At 57.3% G+C, this 24,712-nt stretch overlaps 1 protein-coding gene across 7 annotated transcripts in view; it reads right to left on the bottom strand.

The window, feature by feature from the left end:
• Window positions 1–1,589: 1,589 nt before the first annotated feature.
• Bin1 (bridging integrator 1) overlaps window positions 1,590–24,712 on the bottom strand; it is a 56,950-nt gene continuing 33,827 nt past the window's right edge. Inside the window, exons 3-18 of one of the 7 annotated variants that reach the window (XM_076866671.2) lie at window positions 23,015–23,069; window positions 22,790–22,884; window positions 22,255–22,350; window positions 21,240–21,347; window positions 16,774–16,859; window positions 16,532–16,607; window positions 15,159–15,241; window positions 11,937–12,084; window positions 10,339–10,467; window positions 7,112–7,219; window positions 6,652–6,675; window positions 5,513–5,620; window positions 4,487–4,576; window positions 4,136–4,246; window positions 3,809–3,910; window positions 1,590–2,269 (exon numbers count right to left, since the gene is read on the bottom strand). In XM_076866671.2, the coding sequence (XP_076722786.1) occupies window positions 2,162–2,269; window positions 3,809–3,910; window positions 4,136–4,246; window positions 4,487–4,576; window positions 5,513–5,620; window positions 6,652–6,675; window positions 7,112–7,219; window positions 10,339–10,467; window positions 11,937–12,084; window positions 15,159–15,241; window positions 16,532–16,607; window positions 16,774–16,859; window positions 21,240–21,347; window positions 22,255–22,350; window positions 22,790–22,884; window positions 23,015–23,069 (1,527 nt within the window). In that variant the 3' untranslated portion in view covers window positions 1,590–2,161. Of the gene's footprint in view, window positions 2,270–3,808; window positions 3,911–4,135; window positions 4,247–4,486; window positions 4,577–5,512; window positions 5,621–6,651; window positions 6,676–7,111; window positions 7,220–10,338; window positions 10,468–11,936; window positions 12,085–13,592; window positions 13,638–15,158; window positions 15,242–16,531; window positions 16,608–16,773; window positions 16,860–21,239; window positions 21,348–22,254; window positions 22,351–22,789; window positions 22,885–23,014; window positions 23,070–24,712 lie in introns of all 7 variants that reach the window. The other 6 variants (XM_076866665.2, XM_076866666.2, XM_076866667.2 and 3 more) reach the window with 6 other exon arrangements.

Here is a 24,712-nt window from a genome sequence, read left to right as displayed (position 1 = left end):
CCACGGCACCCACACGCAATTGACCCCCCTGCCTAGGCCTTGCTCCATCCAGGCCCGGCTCTGCACCATCACTATCTTCCCCACCACTCTCCTGGCCCCCGGAGGACAAAGGGGAGCCAGAGCAGAGGACTGCCTGAGCTGGGCTCCTTCCAAACTCCTAGCCTGGCCCTCCAAAGCACAGGGTCTGCCAGAACCTCCAGCCTCTGTGCAGGGCCCAGAACCCACCCTGGCCTGCCCCCTGTGAAAGCCAGGAGCCCTGCCCAGGGACCAGGCCTCCTTGGCCACTGACCGACACAAATCAAGCCAGGCTTTCGCAAACGTGCCCAGGTGCCAGGTGTAGAAACTGGCTCACAGACTCCTGCCTTTTGTGCCTCATTCCGTCCTGGTCTCAGCTCAGTTCTCTGCCCAGCTGGTCACCTCCCTAACCTCTGGTCCAGGCCGCCTGGCTCTGAATTTCCCTGACAGGAACCTAGTGCCACCCCAGCTGTCCAACACAGACCAGCTGAAGCTCAGGGGGAGCCATGAGTGTGACCCTCGCACCCTGCATGCTTGCTCTGGACGCTGCTGTCTCTGGAGACCTACCGGCTCCCCTCTGGAGCCCCCTGCAGATCCCCACAGTGGGGTACCAAGCAGGGCTTGTCCTGTCAAACTATCCCAATTGCAAGGGTCAGAACTGCCTTGAGGGTCAGGGGCAACAGTGAAAAGTCACCATCTGACCTCTCTTTGAGTCTCATATTGTCGTAAACCTAATGCAAATTCTTTTTGCTAGATGTTCTCAATGACTATGTTTTAAATGTTCACACTGAGATAAAAGTGAAGATTTCTCCTGTTGCCACCCTGGCTGCACAAGTCTTCATACAGCCCAGGGCACACACACACACCCCAGATTCAGAAGCAGTGGAACTGGCCAGGTCTGGGCACCAAATCCAGCTCCTCCAAGGGAAAAAAGGCTGTCAAAAAGCAAAGAGGGAAGGAGGAACGGAGGGAAGGAGGCAGAGAGACACAAAAAGCAAAATCTTTCAAAAGAACGGTGTCTAGAAATGAACCCTCTGTTTGCTGCTGCTGTAACTTCTACTGCTCCTGGAAGTTATGGATGGCAGATTCAGCACTATCTGTCACCCACAGGACCCGTCAGGGCCAACAGCAAGGACACGTCTGCCACCTAAAGCAAAGTCGAGAGATTTTACTCTAAAATAAAGCTCAGATTCTTCTCACAGTCACCTCCTTTTACTATCAGTGCAAATTTATGGGAAGACAAGTTCTTCCCATCTGCAAGTCCAGGCTGATTCCTGGGCCACGGGCACAATCTCCCTCAGCTCCTGGAAAGGCCAGGCCACAGCTGCGTGTCATCGTGGGCTGCTCAGACCAGCCCACATCACCGATGGAGCGGAGGAGCTGGGGCTGCACTCAGTGGGGGCCGCAAGAGGAAGGTGAAGGTGGGCCAGCGCCCAGGCCCCTTCCTAGTCCACCAGACTCTGGACAAAGCACTTGGACCCCCTTTCACCAGCAGGGTCCCGGTTTTCTCCTGTGTGGACTCCTAGAGTCCTGATACAGATGATGGGTGGGGGTGGCAAAATAAACAACACAGGCTTTATTTATTATTATTATTTTTTTTTTAGTGTTTTGTCAGTTTTTGTTGTTGTTGTTTCTTTGTTTCGTTTTGTTTGAACACTAAGGTTTATTTTCAAACAGCACACGGATGGTCTGCGGGGCAGGGCCAGGCAGGGCTGGTGTCTGCGCCCACCCACAGCAGCTGCCAGGTAAAGAAGACCCTTGCCCAGGTGGCGCGGCTGAAGCTTCAGGCAAGCGTGGCGGTGACTTGGCGGCCCCCAGCCCGCCCTGCAGCCGGGCACACATGCGGGCACAGAGAAGGGTGCCAGGAACTCAACTAGGGACCACAGCAGCTTCAGAAACACTGGTGAATTCTACCAGACTGGCCAGGATTGGGCTTTTGGAGGAGAACAACCTAATCTCTGGGAGAATACCTTTCGGCTTAGGTCTCTCGTCTCTCGGTTTCCCTTTGCTTTTTCAAAAGTTTAAAAACAAAAACGAAAAAAGAGAAGAAAAAAAAAAAAAAGAAAGAAACACACATTTTCTTTTGGGGGGGGCGGGGAAGGTGTTCTTCGCACGCCCAGAGGACTGCAGGAGCTCCGCCATCACGTCACTGCACCCGTTCCGTGAAGTTCTCAGGGAAGACGCCCCGGCACTTTTCCAATTCCTTGTGCTGGTTCCAGTCACTCTCCTTTACGCCCATGAGCCAGCCTTCATCCTGGTGCAAGGAGAGCACCCACATCACACAGGGATGAGGGGCAGAGGGCACAGAACAGGGCCCTGCTAGCATCTCTTGGGAAGAGGGTCCCTCTTCCTGCTCTTCACCCTCGGCCTGCCCAACCCACCTTGAAAATGCCTCCTGATGCCTCTTCCTGAGACCTACACCTACCCCGCAGGAGCCAGCCTGCCCTCAATGGGTGGGTTTAGGGTTAAACCTACGCCTGGTTTGGGTGAGCTGCTCTTTCCTAAGACAGCCTGACCACTGCACTGATCTAAACATGCCAAACAACACCCCCAGCCCCAGTCCCAGGGCTTCCTACCACCCAGTGCCCACAGAAGGCCCGTCCCTGGGGAGGACAGCAGCACCCCTTCCAGGTTTCAGATTTCTATATACAATACTGGAAAGATCTAGAAGCACTGACCAGTTAAAAGCTACTAGAAGGTCCCCAGTCCATCCTATCAAGCGCTTCACTTCCAACTTGCCCTTTGCTTCATGGCTGACCCCTAGCAGGGGTCTTCTGCCCAGGGCTTACCCTGGAACTGAGTGATTGTCCATCCCTGCCCACAACTGGGCCAGGCTGCCCCTGCAGCTGGACTAGGCCTGGGAACTTCCTGGATCTTTGTGATTTACCTTTGTGATGTTATCTGCCTTGTCCCATGTAACTCTGATGTCCTATCTGAGCCCACTCCAGCCACCCCTGAACAAAACCTTCCTGTGGGTTGAGGTTCAGGGTTCTCCTTCTTGAAATCCCACCCAGTGAGGGCAGGCACCCTAGAGAGGTCAGTGGAGACGTGGGGGCTTAGGAGAATCAGTACGTTCAGACCTAGGTCCCTTATGCTCTGCCAGCAGGTGCTCAGTGCTGAAACTAAAGGCAAAAGCCATATGTCCCCATGGGCACCACCAAACACCCCACAAAGGCTTCCTTGTACCAAAAGTGAAGTCCTTCTGAGAGCCCTTAGCCATCTGAGCAAATCAGCTGGCCCAAATCTATGAGGGTCCTCTGAGATGAACTAATATGGAGAAGCCACAAGCGCAGAAGGCATCTGGGGTGAGACCCAGCTATGAACACAGCTGAGAAAATGGTGGCCATGCGTGGACAGAGCAGGGCCACCCTTAAGGGCAATAGCTGGGTGGACGTGAGCCCAGAGAGAGGCCACTGCTCAGCCATTGCTCCATCTACTGCACAGAGGACACCTGCAGGCAGGGACCTGAGCAAGAGAGATCCTGTTTGGGGAGGAAGGCTGCCTGGGGTGGGGTAGGTAAGGAGGGAGAAGGGGGAAAGAGAAAGTTGACAGAGCCTAAGAGGAAGAAATGGAGGCTGAAGGAAAAGAGGACACTGAAGAGCTGATAGATGGGGAGAAGAGGGGCAGGGAGAAGAGGCCAGTGGGAGAGGACAGGATGGACAGAAACCAGGAAGAGAGTAAAGGGCTTTAGGGAAAGGGGAAGAGCAACCCATGGAGTCCTGGATCACAGGACAGCGTGCCTCTGCTGCCCCCTGCTGGCCGTCTCCATCACCGCAGCCTGGCACCCACTCACCTGTTCCTCTGGGTTCTGAAAGGGGATCACCAGCACCACGTCACCAGCCTTGAGCTGCAGCTCGTCCGTGTCAGTGGCCGTGTAGTCGTGCTGGGCCTGCACCTGCAGAGGTCGGGAGAGCATGTCAGCAACCCCGTGGTCCCCCTCCAGACCAGCACAGGGCAGAGGCTTTGTACCGTGAACCCCTGTGAAATGGTGATGCAGGGCTCCGAGGCCACTTAGTGGGTTGAAGTGGCATAGCAGGGATCATATGACAGCAAATCTGAGAGGATGGCCCCAGCCCCAGGCACAGTGGAACAGTGGCTGGGTCTGCTAGCCTGGGCTCACCTTGAACATGAAGCCTGGGGGGAGGTCCAAACGGCCGGCCCCGCTGCTGCCTTCCACGGTGCCATTCACAGTTGCTGAGAACGTTTCCACCACCACAGCCGGAAGAGAACTCTGGGGACAGGAGACAAGTTAGCTGATCAGGGTGGTGGTGCAGGAAGAGCAAGGGCCACCAGGGAGGGAAGGAGAGGTGTCTGTGCCAGATGCCAGACCAGCCTGTCCCCAAGCTCCTCAACGGGAACCGCAGCCTACGGGCAAGTAGCACAGGGGAGCCACAGGGAGGCAGGTGGACAGACAGACAGACGGTGGACACAGCAGGAAAGAAAAACAGGGCTTTGGTCCCTGCCGTCTTACGGAGGCTGCTTCACTTGCCGCCGTCTCCCCAGGCTCCTGGGCTCCAGGCGCAGGTTGGGTCCCACCTGCCACCTCCAAGGCCTCTGCGGGCTGCAACATAAATGCCGGCAAGGGGTCAGACACAGGACAGGATGCTGCAACCAGGAAACAAGGAACAGGCCAGGGGAGGGCAGCACCTGAGTGGGAAGGCCAGGGATATTGGCCTGGGTGGTCTCCAGTTCTAGCATTGCCAGGACCTTGAATAATCTGGGAGCCCCTGCAGATCAGGCAGGCCCCAGACACAGGAAGACGCTGAAGAGGTGCTGGCAGGCACAGGAACACCAAGTGACATGCATACAGAAGCCTAGTGCAGGAACCCGGGATGCCACCCCAACCGTGCCTCGCAGGCCCTGTCCTCTAAGACTGCAAGAAGTCCCAGCTGCCTCCTGTCCACCCTGCCTGGTCCAGCTGACCAGGCATAAGCCTGCATCTATGCTACTGTCCCCACAGGAATGCAGCTCATAGCAGGCAGGGCAGTCCTTTCCCAGCCCTGGACACTACATCACAGTCAGGGATGCCCCAGCAGCCCCCAGCAAGGGCCCTGCAATTGGGCTGACCTGGGCCAACACAGACTCGGACACTTCCTACCCCTGAAACCAAGTTACTCGACCTCCCTTAGCCTCCACTTCCTTACCTGGAAAAGGAGGAAGTGTGGCTGACAAGATCATAATGAAGATTAAGTGAGAAAATTCTGGAAAGTGCCTGGTATAAACTGAAAGATGCTCTAAAATCGCCCTCCCTCCCCCACTCAGAGGGGGCCCTGCACTGGGTGGGCAAGTGGGAGGGGCAGATGTGACTCCAGCCATGTACACCCACACCCCCTAGTGACCTTGTCCAGGGGCCTCCTGGCTCAGGGCATCATCCTCACCCTCAGGCCCACAGTGGCCTGGTCCATCCTGTACCCCCTCCTCTGGCCTCTTCATTCCATGCTATACCCCCAGAGATGGGGACAAGCTGGACAGGGGGTGGGGGTGGGCAGGCACTTACTTGGGCAGACCCCTGCTCGGCCGTCTGGTTGGGCCAGGACACAGCAAATGTGCCCTCAGCAGCACCAGGCTCCCCGGATGGCAGGCTGCCCGCTTGACTCTCTGTGGGCTAGTGACAGGCCACCAGGAGAGAACGGGGCAGGTGGGGAAGGGAGGAGCAGGGAGGCCAGGTGGGAAAAACGTTGGGCAGGGGCACGAGACAAGAGAAGACCGTCATGAGTGGCCAGAGTGTTGGCGGGAGGGTGTGGGTGCCTGAGGTGGACAGTCTAGCCAGAGCCCGAGGCCTCGCCTCTCTCCCCCTTCCTTATTTCTGCCTTATCAAGGCAATGGTCAGGTGGGATGGAAACCTGCAGTTCAGCATCCACAGAAATCCACACATGAAACTCGCCCTGCCGTTCAAACCAGGCTTGTCTCTGACAGCTCAAGTAAAATGCTCTACTGGAATTCCCAGGAGCAGCACTGGGGTGTATGGCCCCAGAGCATGACATGCCACATCCACTTGCTCCTGCCAGGGCCTCAGCTTGTATCAGGAGGTCTCAAGGACCAAGCCCATTGGGAATTCTGGCTCAACCACCACCAGCCATGGGGCCTATTCCAAGCCCTCCCTGGGCCTCAGCACTCTGAGCTATAAGCTGATGGGTGGCACCTGTCCCAAGTGAGCTGGCCTTGTACCTGCCCATAGTCACTGCTCTCGGAAGACACCAGCCCTGCCCTCACCCACCAAATGGCTCCCTGATGCCACTCTGCATTCCTCCACTGCCAAAAAGAGCCCTCCACTCCAAGGCCCTCCTGCCTCACAGGTCTCTGCCCACCATAAAGAACCCAGTCTATCCTAGGTGACCACCTGGCTTCTTGTCCACAGGCAAACACTCACAGGCCCTGAGGACTGTGTCACATCATGGAGGGGACCCTCATCTCCAGTTAAACTGAGGAGGCCCTTTCCCATGGTGATGACCAGGAGAAGCAGTAGATCAGCTACAGAAGCAGCCTCAGTGGGCTCCCTGTGCATGTGTGCACATGTCTGTGTGTGCTGCGTGGGTGAGTGTGCCAGGTGTGTACACCTGTGAACAGGAATAGGGGGTGAGTGACCTGGGCACACAGAGACGCAGCTCCCCCGGGTACAGAGCAAACACAGCTTACCTCCCAGAGGTCCCACGGAATTGACTGAGCGCAGCAGTGGGGGAGAAGGACAGAGTTAGCACGGAGGTTAGAGACAGGAGAGCAAGCAGTCCACAGAGACCCCCTACCCCAGGGCTTGGGTACAGCAGGAACCAGAGCTAGGTCTGCAGCTACCACACCCCAGGTCAGGGAGGGGCTGCCAGGACAGGCAGGGTGCTGAGATAAACCAGAAATTGCAGGAAGTATTTAACCAGCCCTCTTCTGAGGGGCGTCTGATGGTTAGTCTGGGTCTGCCCTACACCTAAGGGAGCGACAAGGGCTGAGTCAGGAAGCAAGGTGAAGGGCAGGGCAGTGTGTGGGAAAGGGTCTGGTGATCTGGGACCCCAAAACCTTGAGCCTAAGAGGCCACATAGCAGGTGGGCAAACGTAAGCCCAGACCCTGGAAGTTGGTGGGCCTGCGGTGGTAGTGGGCACAACCAACCTGACCAGAGGGCGTGGGCGCCTTCACGGGGCTTGCCACGGGTGGCAGAGGGTCAAAGTCCAGGTCCAGCAGACTAGCCTGCTCAGAAAAAGGCCCCGGGGCCTCGAACTTGGCAGCAGCAGCAGCAGAAGAGGAAGGTCATTAGTAGCAGGCTGAGCACCTTCACCTCAGGTACACACAGCAGGTGAATACAGACCCCCATCCCATGCTCTGGCCCACCCACCTCACACACATATACTAAGGAGCACTACCCATGACCACAGGACCTGGCACAGGTCCCCCTCACATAAGGACAACACCTAGCACTCAGCATTGGACATCCAGCAGCAGTCCCGCCATGGGGCAGCCACCCCGCAAGAACAAGGCAAGCCCCAGACTGCCCCCATCTCCATCCGCTGGATGGGGCAGGCTCCTGTGCTCCTCTTTGTTCTCCAAAAGCTCCGCTGCACACCAAGAGCAGCCCCAGGCCACAGTCCAGCTGGACAGGATCACCCTCAGTCTCCCCAACCTGCAGGCCCCAGGGTTGGGAGTTCCATACTACTTGTCCCTGGGGAACCCCAGTCAAGTCACCCTCTGTGTCATCTACCAACCAGCTGCAGGGATGGAGAAAAAGTTGAGCAAGCCGAGACAGCCTCAGAGGCCAATCTCCAAAGTGGGGTCCCCAGTGCTAGGGGCTTCAGATCCACCTGGGAAATCTGCATTAAAGCTCGACTCCACCCCTGCAGCCACCACCAGACCCCTGTTCAGTGGGCCCAGCAACACGCATAGAACAGGCCCAGCCCCAAGGGAGAAGCCCACTGTACAACAGGCCGCACCACTACAGGGGGAGGTCTCCCCAGAGCCCCCAGGGGAAGACCCTTGGATGGCAGAACTGATAACTGGCTTTGAAGAGCCCTCTGAGGCTGGTGGGGGGCTGGGAATGCACCAGCACTCAGGGGACAGAGTGCTTTTAAGGAGGGGCTGGACAGTCTGCAGCCTTCATCTTATTATACAAGGGATTTTCTTCTTTCAGGACCAGAAAAGACTTTATCCAGATCCAAAAGAGGATGTGGCTCAGGGTTCTGGCTCTCTTGAGCCCTCATGCAGTACTGGGCGGGTCCCTAGCCCCAAAAGCCCAGGCCAGCCAACTCCCTGGCCCTACTCACTCTTGACAGGCACCCAGCACTAAGAGGGAGTGCCCTCCAGGCCAGTGTCCACCACAGAGCCTCCATCAAGGGCCTGAGACTTGAGGTATGAGCAGTGGCTCTCCAGAGAGGCCTCCTGAGAACACTCACGGGCATCTGTCCCCCAGCATAAGACCTTCCACGTCAGCAGGTCAAATGGACTGACTCCCCAGAACCAGGGGAGCCCAGGCCTACCCCCAGCAGCTGACTCTCCTTCAGGTCCAGTCCTATCTGATGGGCCTGAGTCGGTAAGGTCACTGCCCCAACTCACAGCCAAGCCATCTCTGAGGATTGAGTACTTAGTACACCAAGTGTCCCAATACACATAGCCTCCAGGTACCTCCCACCAGCAGGGGGCCAGTGTCCTCCCCAAGCCCCTCCCTGCTTCTTCTACACCCTCACCTTAGTCGGCTAAGTCCAGACAGCAACTCCCCTGGTGCTCCCAGGGAAGGGTCATCAGCCACAGCCTTGACCACCTTGCTGTATTGCTCCTGGCAAGTGACCCCCGCCCTGCACCATGCATGACTGAGGATCCTTCCTCGCAGGGACACAGGCTACTCACCACATCACAGCAAAGAAGCCCTGGTAGAACCTGCATCGTGGATGGGGACAAACCCACCCCTGCCCCATGCAGCAATACCCAAGGTGGACAGTTGTCCCACCCCAGATCAGAATGGATAGCCCTACCTCCCTGGATATGGATACAAGGGGTGGCAAAGGACACATGCAGACACATGGGGGGACAGAGACACACAGAGTCATAGTCTGGGTTTGAGCAGTCTCTAGCCACCTCCTGGCCAGACCCCTCTTCCCTGTCTGAGACAGGCTGTCAATCAGGCCTGAAGGTCCCTCACCTCCTAAATAGGGGCAATGCCCCCTCCGAGAGGGTCTTTGAAAACCAAAGGATGTACTGCAGGAAGCGGGTGGCACTACCTGGTCGGTGCTTAGTTGCTCTCATGTCATCCATCTCCCTCATCTGAAAACATGCTGGCCAGCATGTCCAGGTCTCCCGACAGTCACCCTCAGGCAGGGGAGGGCTGTCACTGCTATTCCTATCTCCCTGTGCCTCCTTCTCAGAGAGGTTTGTATCCCTCCTGGGCCGCTGGCATTGCGTCACACAGCCACCTGCCAGCAGTCTTGGTGCCAACCTGGAACCATTGTTCTCTGATCCCACCTGCCCTTCACCATGCTCAGGGGCCTCTCCTCCAGGCTTCTGGGCTTGTGCAAAGGAGCCTGCTGGAGGCAGAGTCGAAAGACCCCCCCGGGGCCGGGCTGCAGGCAGGCCCGAGAAACCCCACAGCACTGTGGCTGAGTCCTCCACAGTCTGCTCTAGCACATCTTCCATCAAAGGTGAGGCCCTGCGGAAGGGAGGCTGTGAGGCCTGGGGAGCCAGCCTCCAGCGGGAAGTTCTCTGGGGGTTGCCCCTGAGTCCGTCTGATAATGTGTCAGCCCAATCCGGTGCCAGCGAGAGGTGTTTCAGCCATGAGCAACACTCCCTGCTGTGCCCTCCTCCTGTTCATACATGGAGGGGCATTACACGTCTGTTAGGACATTTACAAGCCACAGTCTCCATGCCAGGCCACTCTAGGGTGTCCGACTGCTCTGACCAGCTACTCCCACTGCCCCCACCCCCATGTTATTCTGGCTACAGTAATCCCATCTCCCATCCCTCCCAGACTCTCTGCTATCTCTGCCTATGGCTCTCTGTGAGTAGCCACCGAGCAAAGGCCACCTGCTCCAGGAAACCTTCCCTGGCTGCCCCAAGCCCTTCACACTCCCCACCACAGCATCAGCAGAGCTGGCCCCCAGAGGCAAGGGGACAGCTTTCACCTCCGAATCCCTGCATCTGGCCACAGGACATGCTCAGAGATGGATGTTGGACAGTGATGGAGGAATGACGGAGGTGGGAGGGCGGATGAATGAGAGAGGCAGGCGCAGACTACACAGCCAGATTCCTGGCCCTAAAGACAGGAGCCCAGGGCTTGGGATGGAGGATGAAGATCATGCACGCTCCCGGAGAGCGAGAGGAGGGGAGAAGACTGGGCCGCGGCGGCCGCGGCTGACCTGGGAGGGGGTGGTCACGCTGATCTCGGGGACAAACGCGTCATCAAACAGGCTGAGGATCTGCTCCTGCTTGATCTCCTTGGACGGGGTGTGTTTGGGGGGCGGAGGGACTGGTGGACCTTTCCGGAGCTGTGGGTCCGCAGGCCAGGGGGCAGCGCAGGAGGCAGAGCAGAGCGTGGGGGTCCGGGGAGACAGAGACAAAGCCAAGGTTAGTCACACCCCCAAGCCCCGGCCCCACACAGGCAACTGAGGAAAACAAGGTCAATGAAGAGTCACTGCCCCCAGACCCAGACACCAGGATTACAGGCCACCCCCAGGAGGGAGACCAAGGCAGGAAGTCCAGAAATACTGTGCAGGAAGAAGAAAAAGGAGAGCGGAGGAAAGAGAAAGAGGGAGCAAAAGAGAGAGCTAAAGAAGGTAAGAGTGACCGCTCAGGCCCCAGGACCTCTGGGTGAGGTCTGGCGCTCACTCCTGTCCACCTCTGCCCTCCCACAGTCCACTCTTCCATCTCCCTGGGCCCAGGGCTGCCCCAGCTCAGCCTCAGTCTGTCCCTAGAGAGGCCAACATGGGGCCAGGCCATGCAGGGCCACACATCTACTCACAAGGTGAGGGAACTCGTGCAGGCCACACAGTCCCCGAGCCTGGGCTTCCCCCTTTGTTGAATACCGGTGCTAATGGTCTCCACTGCCCAGGGCAGCTGGGAGGATTCAGTGAATGAAAACATGGAGAGCACTGGTATAGTGTCCAGCCCAGAAGAAGCGCTATTCACTTGGACACTTGTCCCTACTCTTAGCATCATTATCCAAACTGCCCACTGAATCAGGAACAGCATAGAAACCAAAAGGGTTCTCCCCTCTCAACCCCACCTGGCTGCCCACTCCCAGGCCCCCCGCTGGTGGGGCAGGTGGGGTGCGGAGACAAAACAGTCCAGAAGCCCAGGCTCTGTCCCACTGGACCTCCCACGCTCCCTCACTGAGTCCTCCCTCTTTCTGTCCCTTTCATGATCCCATAAGAACACCTGGTGGGGCTCCTTCCTCAAGCCCCCGCCAGTGAGAGAAGAGACTTCCGAGACTCTGGAGGCTGAGGACACCTGAGCACCTATCTCGACACGGAAGGAAGAGGAGAGAAAGTCAAGGAGCCAAAATTCGGAAAAGCCCGGGAGAGAGGGAAGGGGATGGAAAGGGTATGTGGGGACACAGGAAAGGAGAAACAGTCACAGACCTGGGGTGTGCCAGGGCCACTGGGCCAGCCTGGGCTAGGTGGGGCCGAAGAGAACAAGGCCCAGGCCCAGGCCCCCACTGGGCAAAGCCTCTGGCTCCAAACCTGTCCAGGCAAGGGATGGAAGAGGAGGAGGAGGAAGAGGAGGAGAAGGAGGAGGAGGAGGAGGAAGAGGAAGAGGAGGAGGGAGAAGAGGAGGGAGAGGAGGAGGAGGAGGAGGAAGAGGAGGAGGAGGAAGAGGAGGAGGAGGAGGAGGAGGAAGAGGAGGAGGGAGAAGAGGAGGGAGAGGAGGAGGAGAAGGAGGAGGATGGAAACAGCAACATAGGAGCAAAAGAAAGGGGGGGGGGGCAGGGGACAGGCCACTGAGACAGCATGCCTACCTGAGATGGGGACTTGGGGATGGAGGCCCCGGGTGTGGCCCCGCTGGCTGGCTCTGGCTCATGGTTCACTCTGATCTCGGGGGTGGCCGCAGGGGAGCCATCTGGTGGAGGCGACGGGCTCTTGTTCCCTTTGGCAGGGGCATTGTCACTATAGAAGCAGGATAAGAAAGGGAGGGCAATGTAGAGAGGCCATGGCATAAGAGAGATGTGCAGACGTGGCAGGTACACGGGTGTATGCCTAAGGACGCCTGTGTACCTGTCCTCGCAGATCCTGATGTGGAATTGTGCGCATGTGGGCCCACATGTCCCTATGGACCCGCGTGTGAGAGTAAGTGTACATGGTCCCTGCATGTCCCCAGGGTTCCACATGGGACAGGGTGTGTACATGGTGCCTGCGTGTCCCCAGGGTTCCACATGGAAACAGTGTGTATACATGCATTGCCTGCACGTCCCCCTGTATCCACGTGTGGAAGTGTGTGTGCACGCGTGCCGGTACAGGAGAATATGAGGTGTGCGTGTCTTTGAGAATGGGTGGTAAGGAAAGGCCCTGGGCATGCACCTGCAGGAGTTCACAGTGGGGACCTGCCTTGGAGGCAAAAGCTGCACCAGCTGGGACTCCAGACCGGAGGCCTGTGATCCCTGGGGACACAGAAGGCACCTGGTACCCCAGCCTATGCTGATGTTGTCCGAGATCTACAGCATGAGCAAGCCAGACACTCTAGAGGCAAAGTGAGTCTTCCCAACTACACAGCAGTCCGTCTATCAGGGGGTGGGGACCTGCCCCACAGGCTGCACCTCCACCCACTGCAGTCCATTAGTCCACCCATGATACCCTCACTGTCTCCAGACCTTCGATCACCATCCCCCTCAGCCCAGTGTGCCTCCCCATCACACTCCCCAGAGGCCAGGTAAACAGATGGCATGACTTCATGGCAGAAGAGCAGACAGACCAGAAATAAGGGGAAGGTCCTAGGCCATAGTGTCCACACAGTAACACCAGGGGGCGAAGGTGTGCACAGCAGCCATTGGGTGTGAAGGATAAAATCATCTGTTCTTGCATAAAGATGTTCTAGAATGGCACGGTCCAACACAGCACCCACCAGCCACAGGGGAGGCAGGTATTCAATCTAAATTAACTAACACTACGAACTCAAAGCCTCCATTACCCTGGCCACATTTCAGGCATTCACTGTGCTGGCCGGTGCAGATCTAGAAAGACCAAGTCACCTGGTGGGGGCTTGGGGACAATGTGAGAGACATTCCTGGTACTGTCTTGTCTATTTTGAATTTGTTTTATGGAAATGCATTTGCCTCCTTAAAGAGAGATCAACATGACAGATGGTATACACATGTGCTGCGGTGTCCCCTTCCCGAGCCTCCCCAGGCCTCCCCCTGCTACCTTTTCCACCTGTGAGCACCCAGGCAGCCAGGGCCACATCTTCATACTGCCACCTTGCACTCTCCTCCTTTCTACCTGACAGCTCCCTTGGTCCTCTGTCCCCTCCCAACACATGGCACAACCCAGTCCCCTGGGGCAGCACAGCACACGGGGCAGGTTAGGGGTTAGTGGCGCCCTCGCAGCAGGGCACAAGGCACATGCACGATGTGGCCAGGTGCTGGCTCGGAGGCCCCCAGCGCAGCACTATCTGCCGGTACCTGTTCTTCTTTCTGCGCAACCGGGAGAACAGTTTACTTTTCTTTCTGTGGGGATGGACGGGACATGGAAGTCTTCATTTTGGGGAAATGCCAGGTACAGAGGGAGGCCCCTTCCTCTGCCCTCCTGTGGGCCAGGAGAGGCCTGGACAGTGCATCCTTGGGCCTGTTGTCAGGCCTAGTGCCCTGGTCAAAACCCAGTTTGGTGCACCAGGGATGCTGACAGGGCCCAGGCCACAGGAACCCCAGGTGGGCCCAGAGTGCCAGGGAGGGGTCAGCTGGGCAGTGTGCAGCCCTGGAAGAGGAGGGCTGCACCATGGGCCAGCTGGATCGAAAGCTGGTCCCAAGTCTCCACTTGCCTCCCTCTGGCCTTGGGTGCCCTTCCCAAGGGGGCAGCCTGCACTGCCCAGGACAGTCACACCCGCCACCACCTCACACGCCCTAGGTGTACCCACATGTCCCTCCGCAGCTAGCAGGTGCCCTCCCTAGGGACCTCAGCTCCACCTCTTGGTCTTTATCCCACCCTCCCCTACCCTCCACACCCCTCCTGCTGCCTCAGGCACCGGTGGGGCCCTCTCTCAGTCACTCTTGCATTCGGAGAAGGAAAAGGGGAGACACAGTCACTAGGCAGCACCCCAGGCACCCACGAAACACCCACAATCACCCTGTGCAGAAACTGAGGCTCACTAGGGTTCTCTGCACCTGCTATGACACGTGCATGGGCACACACACACACGTGCACCCACAGAGATATATGTCAATCTCACAAACACACTCATATACCCTCACATGCACTCATACATTCACACACTTACACACACTCACACTCACACTGTCACACATACATTTTCATACACACTCATACATTCATTCACGCACACTAATACACACTCACGTGCACTCATATACTCATGTTCTCAAACATGCCCATACGCTTACTTCCACAATCTCACCAACATACTCATGTGTACTTTTGTGCGCATTTGTACTCTCACACTCTCTCACACACATACACCCAGAAAGGGAGGGAAATCCCAGACTTGCTGTTGCTCCAACCCCGCGGCCCCAACCCAAGGCACAGGGCTTTTCCCCCTCCCCTAGTGGCCTCCCTCAGGAAACGGGGACCTCCTGAGCACCTGGCCCACTGGGGCTCCTGCAGAGGACAGGGAGGAGCCCATGTGGAGCATTTCATGCCAGCATCCAGGCTCGGGGCCTCTCACAACAGCCACAGTGGGGGGTGGGCAGTGGCACCGCCCTGCTCTGGAGTTGGGCTCGCTCTCCAGGGACCACTCAGTCCTGGCCCCCAACGCTGAGCAGGGGCTTCTGCACACCCTGACTGCCCCCTCTCCACAAACAAGGTGGGAAACCCCGGGTTCAGGGACACACTCGGGGAGCAGCTGACCTGCCCTCACCTGCTGCCCTGTCACAAGTAGGCAGGGTCAGGAAGGTTCCCAGAGTCCCAGAGCCAAAACCCCAGGGGACCAAGAAAGGCACCTCAGGGTCCCAGCCATTGAAGTTGGCCATGCCGGAGCCCAGGCCAACCACAGCCTCCCCCCCGCCTGCACACACCTGGGCTGGGCCTTGACTGTGAAGGTGTTGCTGCCATGCTGCTTCTCCAGGCTGACCAGCACGTCGTTGAGGTTCTGGTTGAGCTGTAGGGGGACATTGAGCAGGTGGGGGCTCCACACCCGTACAGCCACACCTCCCCAGTACCACCTCCTTTTCCCTCTCCCAACCCAGCCCCTGCCAGGAACAAGCTCCTCTCTCTCTATCCATGTTAGGGAACCTGGACACCAAACCCAAAAAACCAAGGGGAAAGAGAAAAGGGGGAATGGGCTTGATACTAACCGTTATTGTTTGTGGGGATCATCTCTTCTCTTCTTACTACTTATAAGGATGCCCCAATATTCTATATGAAGTTTGCACTGTTTCAACTTTTGGTTTTTACCATCACTGTTTATCCTAATGGTCAAGGTCGTTTTGCCAAGATGCTTTCAGACCGACAATAACTGCCAGGAATTTCACCAAAGCACAGGCAAGAAAGGCAATCTGTCCCATGCACCTTATGGTTCTCATTACTGAGACGAGGAAGCTCAGAGCTGAAGTTTTCCTCCTACTTATACGCAATTCTGCCTAGTGTTTTTTATTTCCATGGACTAACTTTAGATAGAAAGATTTCCCTCCCCAAGACTTTTCATAAGCTGTCTCAAATCTTTGAAGGGAAGAAGGAAAAAATAGGAATGAATGAGAGACCCGAAAAGGCAGGAAACCCTACTGAGGGTTGTAAGTCGGGAAAGGTCCCCAGCTGGCTTTTCCTCCACTGGCCCTGGGCTTGTAATCCACCATCATCAATCACTTCGTTCCTCTGGACCCAAGAGACAAAAGTCAGACCCACACCCATTGCATGGATCGGGGAAGCTGCCAACACTGGGTTTTTCCAACTGCAAAGTTAAACATCTTTGCACTCCAACTGCCAGTCCAGTCATGGAAATAATACAGTGTAGGAATATCAGCTGGCCAGACCGCTTCTCACATCTGGCAGATAAGGCGGGCCTATTTCAACGTCTCAATTTTTTTCCCCATAAACTGGGAAACTGTCATCATTTCCTAACACTGAGCTCCATGAGCCAATGTGGCCTGAGAACACATTTACAGTTTGAGGGCAGCTGATCCATGTCCCCCAACCTCTCCGACCAGGCAACAACAGGCTGCATGTGGGGAAGGGGCCAGGGCTGGATCTGGGATAGGCAGAGGAGCCCCTTGAAAACAGGCACCAGCCAGTTCCTCCCCACAGCCCAGAGAGGGTAGTGGGCTAATGTACCCAAGCCAGGAAGGCAAAGGGGAGCCTGGGTGACCCCATCCATGGCGATGACCCCCATGGTCAGACCAGGAGGGAGCATGGTCCAGAGGCCCTGAGGCCCACAGGGGTCCCCAGGGCCTACCTTGCTCATCTCCTTGTGGAAGTTCTCCTCCAGGCCCGCGATGCTCTGAAACGTATTGACATAGAAACCTACACGGCTGGCGGAGGTAAGAAGAACATGGTTAGTAGACAGCCACGTGGCCAGCTTGTCCACATGTGAACACACACACCCTCGTCAGAGACAAGCCCTGAGCGGGCCCCACCCCAGATGGACCCGTAGGCTGGGCACTCCAGGCCGGCACGAGGGACCCCTCCTGGCCTCACCTGTTCCACAGGGATGGGAGCTCCTCCTGAAGGTCCACATTCATCTCCTCAAACACCTTCTGAGCCTTGATCAGCTCCTCCTCGGCCTGGAGGGCAGGATAGGTCATTCCTCTCTCTGGGCCTCTGTCCCAGCCAGCCCCTGACAGCCCAGGGCAGGCCACCCCCATCCCCAAGGCCAGCCTGTCCCACGGCTACCTCCTGCCAATGTGCAGGGACCGGGGCTCTAAGCAAGGCAGAGGGTGGACTGGAGTGGACACTCATCCAGGGGCGCCCACTGCAGCCTTTCAGGGTCCCTACACCCCGGTCCAGGCTGGATGGAGGGGGTGGTGCTCTAGGAAGTGAACTGGCAGAGCAGCCACGCAAAAAAGGGGAACCCTGTAACCCAGTGTGGGGGCGGCGTGAGGGAGCACACAACAAGAAAGCTTAGAGACAAAGGGCCTAGAGAGTTACCCAGGAGGGGTGCAGAGGCAAGCCTCAGACCCGGCCAGGTGGGGTCCTGCCTGCCTCCATATGCACGCCCTTGGGCTGAGTGGCAGCCCTGACACTCAGTTCCCTGGGCTGCTGCTCTTGCTGACCCTCTTGAGTGCTCCTTCCCTGTTCCTCAGGGCCAGCTCCTGCTCAGCCAAGGCCAGCCTTCCTTTACCTTCCTGGGACAGTCTTTCCCACCAACCCCTCTCTCTTCTGTGACCTACTAGGAGCAGCCGCTCAGGTCCCTCTGGGACTGGCAGAGGGAGGTGGAGACTAGGAAGAAGGAAGCTAAAGCTGCTGGCAGGTGCCAGTCCCCACTCCCCTTCCCGTGCCTCTCAGGTTGCTGACATCCGCCAGCGGGTGGCGCCAAGGTTCCATCGCCCAGCCAGAGAAAGGCCAGGCCTGGGGAAGGGGCTCTGCTAGCTCACTTCTGGAGAGACACTGCTGGGAACAGTGACTCAGGAAGGTGACTCAGATTCAGGGTGTGAGTCACAGCCCAGGAATGTAGCGGGTCCCACCCAGGGGGAACCTCTGCCAGCAGCCTCAATTCTCAGGCTGAGGCTGGGGCCGGGGCCACCTTCTGGCAAAGGCAACCAGCTGCCTTAACACCACTTTGCCAAGCCCAGCCAGTTGCTCCACACAGATTCAGGCACCAGGACCGAGAGCCCCTATCCCAAGTATACCTAAGCTAGAGCCGTTTGGTGATGGGGTGGGGCTGAAGAAGGGACCACCGTGGCTTCTATACCTTCAGGTACTTGAAAGAGTGAGCATGGATTCCTTTATCTGACCATTTAAAATCCACCTTATAAAACTGAGAGGTGTAACAGAAGTGGGGGAAACATCCATCTAAACACACACCCGCCCCTCAATCAGACTGGAGGCCCTCTGGGCACCAGGCCCTGTTCACAGGTCACAGCCACATTGCAAAGAACAGGGCAGGTCCATTAGTGAGCTGCCAGATGTCAGGGCCTGTCTTTTAATCCCTTTAGGTCATATTCCTCATATTCTTATTCTGGTTCATAAGTAGCACCTGGGGTTGGCAGAGAGTTGGGGGGGGGGGAGGCAGGGGAGACTGTCCATGGCTAGGGGAGGCCTTCCAGGCCCTTGGAGCTCCCCTATATGCTGACAGATCAAGGACAGATCCAAGATCAGCACCAGGTCATGCAGGAAGGCCTCAGGAGGCCACGGCAAGTGTAGAAAGCACCTCAGAGCCAGCTCAGGGACACGTGGAACTGGTCAGCTCCCAAGAGCACAGCTCAAGAGGAACCCCTGCCTCCCCAAAGCCCAGTCCACAAGTGGGGCAGCCCTAAGCTCCAAGTTCCAAGCTCACGGCCAGCCAGCAGCCCCCAGGTCATGTGAGCAAATCCAACATATTTCCAACTTTCAGACAGGCCTGAGAAGAAGTAGGATATGCTCAAATAAAAATGGGACCCATGATGGGCACTGTGGTGGGGCCCTGTACTCTCAGCCACCTGGGAAGCTAAGGCAGAGGGACAGCAAGCTGGAGGCTAGCCTAGGCAACATAGGAGACCCTGTATCAAAATATAAAATTAAAAAGGGCTGGGATGTTGTTTAGTGGTAGAGTACCTCTGGGTTCAATCCCCAGTGCTGGGTCGCGGGGGAGAAGAGCAGAGGGTAGATACAAATAGGAAAGCCAGTTTGGGCAAGAAAAACATCTGCAGCCCAGGGTCCCAAGATGGAATCACATGCCTCAGGGGCCCCACCCAGCAGCATCTTCAGCCACACCCACCCAGGAGCCCAAATGCAGCAGGAAGGCTCCCATCCCAGGCCCCATGGCCTCCTAGAGGGCCAATAAAAGGGTTTCACCTGTTCAGGGGAAAGTATGCAGGAACCCTGGCTCTGGCTCAGCAACCCCAATCCTCCCTCAGCCCCTCTCTCCTCTACCTCCCCAGCTGACTGAGGAAGACTCAGGTCTTTTAAAGGCCCCCAACCATCTCCACAGGCCCTAGAGAGCCAGGGTCAACCTGACCCCAACCTCAGAATGAGGCTATCAACACCCAGTGCCTCCAAAGTCCAGTCCCCAGCTTTGGCCTGAAAGAAACCAGGCAGCAGAGGTCAGGTAAGAAATTGGGCAGCGGGCCACACCAAGCCGGAGCTTCCCACATCTTAGGCACTCGATACATGTGGGCTGAAGATGATGAAATCAGGATGCGGCCCAGGAAAAATAGGGCAGCTGCCCAGAGAGAAACCCAACCTCCTAGGTCAAGCCTGTCACCTGCCTCCATAACACACACATACAAACACACACACACACACACACACACACACACAAAATAAAGGGTTCTGGAGTCTTGTCCAGGCTTCATCTACACGGACCTGAAAAATAACAGGTTTCACTGGACAGAAAATCATGTGGCCCACCTCTCACAGGGCACTGTCTCCGGTGGTCTCAGTCACACCAGCCCATTCTAAGGACAGGACACTGAGAAAAGGGAAGTAACTATCACCAGGGTGGTGGGATAACCCAGGAGTTTTGTACAAAGAGCCTCCCCCAGGAAGCCCCCCAGGAACACGGTGATGCTGAGCAGCTGTCCTCAAGAAACTTTCAAAAGGCCAACCCTCCAGGACCCTGATCTCTACCTCCAGGTCTCAGCATCCCAGTCAGACTAGGGAGCCTTCTCCACGCCCCCTCCCGTCACCTCAGGGGCCCACAGTCCTGGGCTAGCTGTGGCAGGGCCCAGCCAATGCAGCCCCAGAGAGTGACCAGGTTAAGGACCCAGTAGTTTGAGTCAGGTGAGATCCAGCTATGCCACTAGCCAGCTCTGGCACCCAGGGCAGGAGACTGGGCCTCTCTGGACATATCTTCCTCAGATACTGTGAGACTTGAAGGACGGCTCACACCAGGACGGGAGCCCTAATATCACCTCCCTCCCCACTGAAGCCCTGGGAAACAACAAATGGTTCAAAGGTATTCCTGGGTTCCTGGAGCTCTGGGACAAAAGAGGAATCTCCAGTGGACTGCAGCCTCTCTGCCTCTATCCACCTTGGACATTCGACCTTCGGTATTCTCTAAACCAGACGTGTCTGAGAGTCCCCTGCCTGATTGCAGCTCGGCCTCCGCCAACTCAGAGACCAGCCCTACCCCACAACCCCAGGAAGGGGCCGAGCCCTCCCCCACCCGCCCAGGGAAGCTCTGGGCGCTGGGCAGGCAGGTGCCCAGTGAGAGGACAGAATGACAGACCGACAGACCGAAAGGCGCCAGCACGTGCAAGGTTAGAAGCCAATGTCACCTGATTTCGGAGCAGGTTAGTTTGAGCTACGAGATGAGCCTGCAGTTTGCCTTGGCACCACTGGGGGGCGGCTTTCTCAAGCAGCGAGACAGGCTGGGGGGCAGGGAGGCAGGTCAAGGCAAAGGAGAGTGGAGAGACAGGAGGGAGGTGGGGAGAGAGAAACAGACACAGAGGTTAAACACTAAGCCCACACACCCCAAATGCACAGACAGACAGCCCCTGCAGCAAGAAAAAGGAACCTGCCCGAGGAGGGCACGAGGAGGGGGTGAACTCCAACTGCAAAGGCAAAGTGAGAGTCGTTAGCAGGGCAGAGGGGCTCAGCAAGCAGGGTCCGGCCCCAGGGTGGGAGGAAGCCCACCATCCCAACCCCCTTACCAAGTGGCCAGTGGTGGCCGGAACTGTGACCAGCCCACCAGCTTGTTCCAGCCAACCCAGGGTCACGTCAGATCCCCAGACAGAAGTCCACCCTGCGCCAGGCAGGGTGGTGGCACCATTCCACTGAAACCCAAGCTAGGTCTATTCTCATTCTGGAAAGGGGCCTCAGAATCTCAGAAAGGGCAGAGGGGCCTGCCGAGGGCAGGGAGGAGCCACAAGTGAGCCCCCAGCCCAGCACCCTGAAGGGCCTTCCTCTCTGTAGCCCTGGACCAGCACCATTCCCACCCCAGCCCATGGACCCTGGACTATCACCACCCCCCCCACACCTGCCTGCCTCCCTGAGACTCCCCTGACCCTTCCTCCAGCCCTTACCTTGGCGATTTTGACTTCATCTTTCTTTTTGGCGGTTTGAAGGGACTCATAGTGGTGCCGGGCACTGTCGTAGTCCACCAATTTCCGCCCTCGCTTGGCAATGCGTGACTGGGGGGGCAAGCAGAGGAGGAGGGGCTGAGCAGGACCTGGCACCCACGAGAGCCTGTCTCAGGCCTGCGGGAGCCCTGGGTGCTGGAGCATTCCAGAAAGAGGGAACTCACCCCCCCCCCCCAGCGGCTTGCCTCTCTGCCTCAAATGTTTTCTTTAAAACGCCAGCCAGTAATATGGAAGCCAAGAATCTTCTTGGCCTAGCACTGGGCTCCTTACAGATGCCGCTGGGCCCCTCTTCTCCTTCCCAAGGCACCCCCAATCAGTGACAGGAAGCCTGAGGCATCGGGGGCAGCTCCCGGGGGCAGCATGACCATGACACCCACACGCACCCAAGGACCAAAAGCCCAGCATAATGGTCACCCTCCCGGGCGCCGGACCCCTGTGCCTTCATGAACACTGCACCCCAGGTCCCCTTTGCCTCAGTCGGGACCTGGTGCACCAAGAGCTCTTGGCACTTACCCAGCCTGATGGAGGCAGCTGGCCTTGTCATCACACAAATACAGCCCGACAAGCAGACCCTGATAGCAGGCAACACTCACCACTACACACACCCTTCCACACAGACACACGCCTGGGCCTCCCACTCCACACACCTTACAGTCAGTCCCAGAGTCATTCCACAGCAACCTGGCCACACCCAGGTAACACACCATGGGGCTCCTCCCATAGCCCTCAGACCCAAAGTACAGGAAGGGCCAGTTCTGTGGAGCAGGAGAGGTGGTGGGCCGACCACAGAGGGAGTAGCCCCAGAAGGATGAGATGCCACGCCAGGCGAATGTCACCCACAGGACAGAGTTGGCTGTGGCCTGAGCCAGCCCTGGACAGCACCTCTGGGTCTCCTCCTCCTTCCCCTGCCGCTGGATGCCAGACTAGAACAAGTCAGATCCATCAAGAGGACTCTCACCTTGATGTCAGGGAACTGGCCCAAGTACGTGTCCATGGTCAGCAGCGCCTGGTCCACCAGTTTCTGGTGGTAGTCCATCCACAGCAGGTCATTGTTCTGAAATAGGTAAAGCATGAAAGTGGGCCTGCAGGGAGCTGGGCCAGACCCATCCCCGTTTCCCACCCCAGGGACCTGGGGGTCAGCCCCAGCCCCACTACCTTGAAGCACTCAGTGGATTCTCAGAGCCTCAGTGTCCCTATCTGTCATACAGAGGCAACAACTCCTGCCCTGCAGCTTCTCGTGGATGACAGGGAGGTGTAGTCAGTGAAGGAGACTTTGTAAGTCATGAGTCATAATACACAGAGACTGCCACAATCCATTATCTCACCCCTCGGGTGACTGTGTCAAAAGAATGACAGCCAGCTTGCCCAAGGGCACACAGTGTGTGCACACTGGGGAACCAAGACAGCTTGTCCCAGAGGGTGAGGCTAGGGGACAGGAGCTGAGGCTAGCAGTGCACTCCGGGAAAGGCTGAGGTCACCAGTCCCATGCTCACCTCGGCGATCTTATTGGCCTCGTCCCTGCCGGGCCAGTCGGGCTCATACACCTCCTGTAGACACTCGTTCAGCTTCTTGGAGGCTTCGTGCATGGCTGAGGGGCAGAGAAAAGCGGGTGGCCTCTCAGTGACAGCCACCACCATTGCAGAGGTGGTCCTGCCATCCCGTCCCCAACTCTGCCCCCATCACCCCTCACTGCCAGATCTGCCCTGCCTTTCCCTCACCTTTGACTGAAGCCAGATAAGTCCGGAGATCCTTCTGCAGCCGGGTGCCCTCAGTCTGTGGACAGAGATGAGAACCAGGTGAGGGCCTGGGGCACCCTCTATCCCCAACTCTCCTCCCTGCTTCTTTCACATGATGATCTAGGCTGCTCGGCTGACCCCTCAGTGGGCCAGTATGGAACCCACCTCAGAGGACAGTAGCTACGGCCACAAGCTCACACTGAAGAGCCCTGCACTCCTGGCATCATCCCTGCCTCGAAAACCCTGTCTCCCCACCATGCACACTTTATAAGGCAGGAAGACAGGGTCCCTGTGCACCAGATGACATGCCGGAAGTACAGCAGAATGCAGCAGGTTATTTGGGTATGGAAGGACCAAACTGCACTCAGACAACAGGCACAGGAGCCCAGGCCAGGAGAGTGTCACAGCCAGCTGTGGTAGTGCAAGCTCAGGTAGGACCCAAGAAGAGAGGGCTGCCACAGCACAGTGTCAGGGAAGGAGGACCCAGTGTGGGCCCTCACAAGACAGAGGGTCTAATGGCAGAGGACCACAGACCTCCAAGGACAGGAAAACTCCAGAAGGGACAGTGTCAGCAGGGGTGCAAATGGGGGGGGGGTCATTTCCAGGACCCTAAAGTCGCTGGTCCAGCTGAAAGGGAAGATGCAAAATATAGAATGTAGGAGGAAAAGGCTGAAGAGCACGAGTGAGCAGAGTGTGAAGCCTCCTGAACTGAGAGCAGGGCCTCCGGAGACAGTAGGTCCAGCACAGAGGGTGAAACCAGCTCCACATCCATCTGCACCATCAATACCACAAAAAGCAGGGGCCAGGCTGGGCACAGTGGCACACTCCTGTAATCCCAGCGGCTCTGGCTGAGGCAGGAGGATTGCAAGGTCAAAGCCCACCTCAGCAACTTAGCGAGGACCTAAACAACATAGGGAGACCCTGTCTCAAAATCAAATATAAAAAGGGCTGTGGATATGGCTCAGTGGTTAAGCATCCCTGGGTTCAATCCCTGGTACTACTACTCCCTCTGCAAAAAAGAAAAGAAAAGAAAAGAAAGAAATCAGGGGCCTGGGACACTGAACTCTGGGACAAAGAGGGGTGAATAACAGGTAAGAGGTCTGAGATGACCAGCAATGAGACATGGAAGGTTCCAGAAGAAGTATGGGGAAAAAGGAAAGTATATACAGGTTTTGGAGCCAGGCAGTAAGGCCCAAGTTAGTGGCCTCCCTGAGCCTGGGTGAATGACCATGCCTGACCCATCAAAGGTGGTCTGGAAGTGGCTCCCATGAACCAGATTCCAGAGGCCTTGAAGACCACTCTCAGGAGATGGACTACATGTGAGGAGGAGTAGGGGCTGGGGAGCAGGGACACACGGAGAACAGTAATGGCTGTGGCTGACCTGTGTTCCACAAAGGCACCCTCCTGGTCTTACAGATGCCCATCCCAGCCTCAGAGACACCCTTGCTCTGGATCCCATCACCCTAAGAGGGCTTAGGGAGACGCAGGCCCAGCAGCCAGCCATGGTCCCAGGAGATCAGTCACCCTGAAGAGTGTGAAGATGCTCTCCACCCAGGCAGGTCAGTCCGAGGAGGGCAAGCAGGCTTTCCCACCTCCCTCCCCAGGCTCACCCTGGCTCAGCTCAGGCCTGCCCTTCCTCCCCAACGCCCACAGAGCTCTGTGTGTCAGCTGCCCACAGGG

The sequence above is a fragment of the Callospermophilus lateralis genome, chromosome 9 (genome assembly GCF_048772815.1).
Source record: "Callospermophilus lateralis isolate mCalLat2 chromosome 9, mCalLat2.hap1, whole genome shotgun sequence".
Classification (NCBI taxonomy): domain Eukaryota; kingdom Metazoa; phylum Chordata; class Mammalia; order Rodentia; family Sciuridae; genus Callospermophilus; species Callospermophilus lateralis.
The sequence above is the reverse complement of the archived record's forward strand: the minus strand, read 5'-3'. Positions and strand labels throughout refer to the sequence as shown.